Raw genomic sequence first — 741 nt, forward strand, 5'->3', positions numbered from 1 at the left:
CTGCCACAGGAGTCGACAGGAACGACGACACTTCCTGCGCGCACTGGGTGAATCCTTCTCTGAATCTGTCCGCGTAGCTGTTCTCCGGTGTCAGAGTCAGCCTTCTGGCAGCCCTGAGCGTGTGGAGGTGACGAACAGTGAGTTCAAGTATGTCAGCCTTCTCCAGCTTCGCCACGTTCTCGCCCTCGGCTTGCAGAGCGGTCACCATGAGGTCCTTTAGCTCATCGAGACAACGATTGATCCTGGCCCGCCTCTTCCTCTCCAGCATCGGTTTCATCACCTTTCTGTACTGATAAGTCCTCGACACTGGCTCTTCGTACTCCATACCGCCGACCGGTGTGTAGCTGGTATGCGGTGTCATGGTTCTCAGAACGATAAGAGTCTCTTCCTCACTTGCCACTTGTCACAAACCAGCCCACCCTTCAGAAACAATTCGACAGGAACGCGAAACGTTCCAATTGATAGGCTGACAGAAATATACAGTTCGATAAGAGTAACTCGATGACGCACACGAAATATGCGTTACAAGATACTATGTATGACTGGTGTGTGCGTGCGTGTGTGTATGCGTTCTCTCGGAGTGCCGAGAATAGCGTACACTGCCGTGTTCACAACGGTTCTGAGTCCCTGGTGGGGACCGACCGGTTACTTATACCCTTCACCGATCCCTCCCACCAACTGTCCCATCGTGGTGCCCCTTCCGTGCAATCTATGGGCTCTTGACGGGGAGAAGGGTGTCGG

At 53.8% G+C, this 741-nt stretch overlaps 2 protein-coding genes across 10 annotated transcripts in view; both read right to left on the minus strand.

Annotated features, from left to right (window-relative positions):
- The window catches only part of LOC100745960 (enhancer of split mbeta protein-like), a 2,008-nt gene extending 1,308 nt beyond the window's left edge, over window positions 1-700 (minus strand). The window contains exon 1 of the mRNA XM_003484970.4: window positions 3-700. Coding sequence (XP_003485018.1) covers window positions 3-361 — 359 coding nt within the window. The 5' untranslated portion in view covers window positions 362-700. The remainder of the gene's footprint in view (window positions 1-2) is intronic.
- The window catches only part of LOC100744994 (tubulin polyglutamylase TTLL4-like), a 244,962-nt gene that overhangs the window by 11,789 nt on the left and 232,432 nt on the right, over window positions 1-741 (minus strand). The gene's annotated exons all lie outside the window — the stretch shown is intronic.

This window comes from Bombus impatiens, unplaced genomic scaffold (assembly GCF_000188095.3).
Source record: "Bombus impatiens unplaced genomic scaffold, BIMP_2.2 scf_0027, whole genome shotgun sequence".
Lineage (NCBI taxonomy): Eukaryota > Metazoa > Arthropoda > Insecta > Hymenoptera > Apidae > Bombus > Bombus impatiens.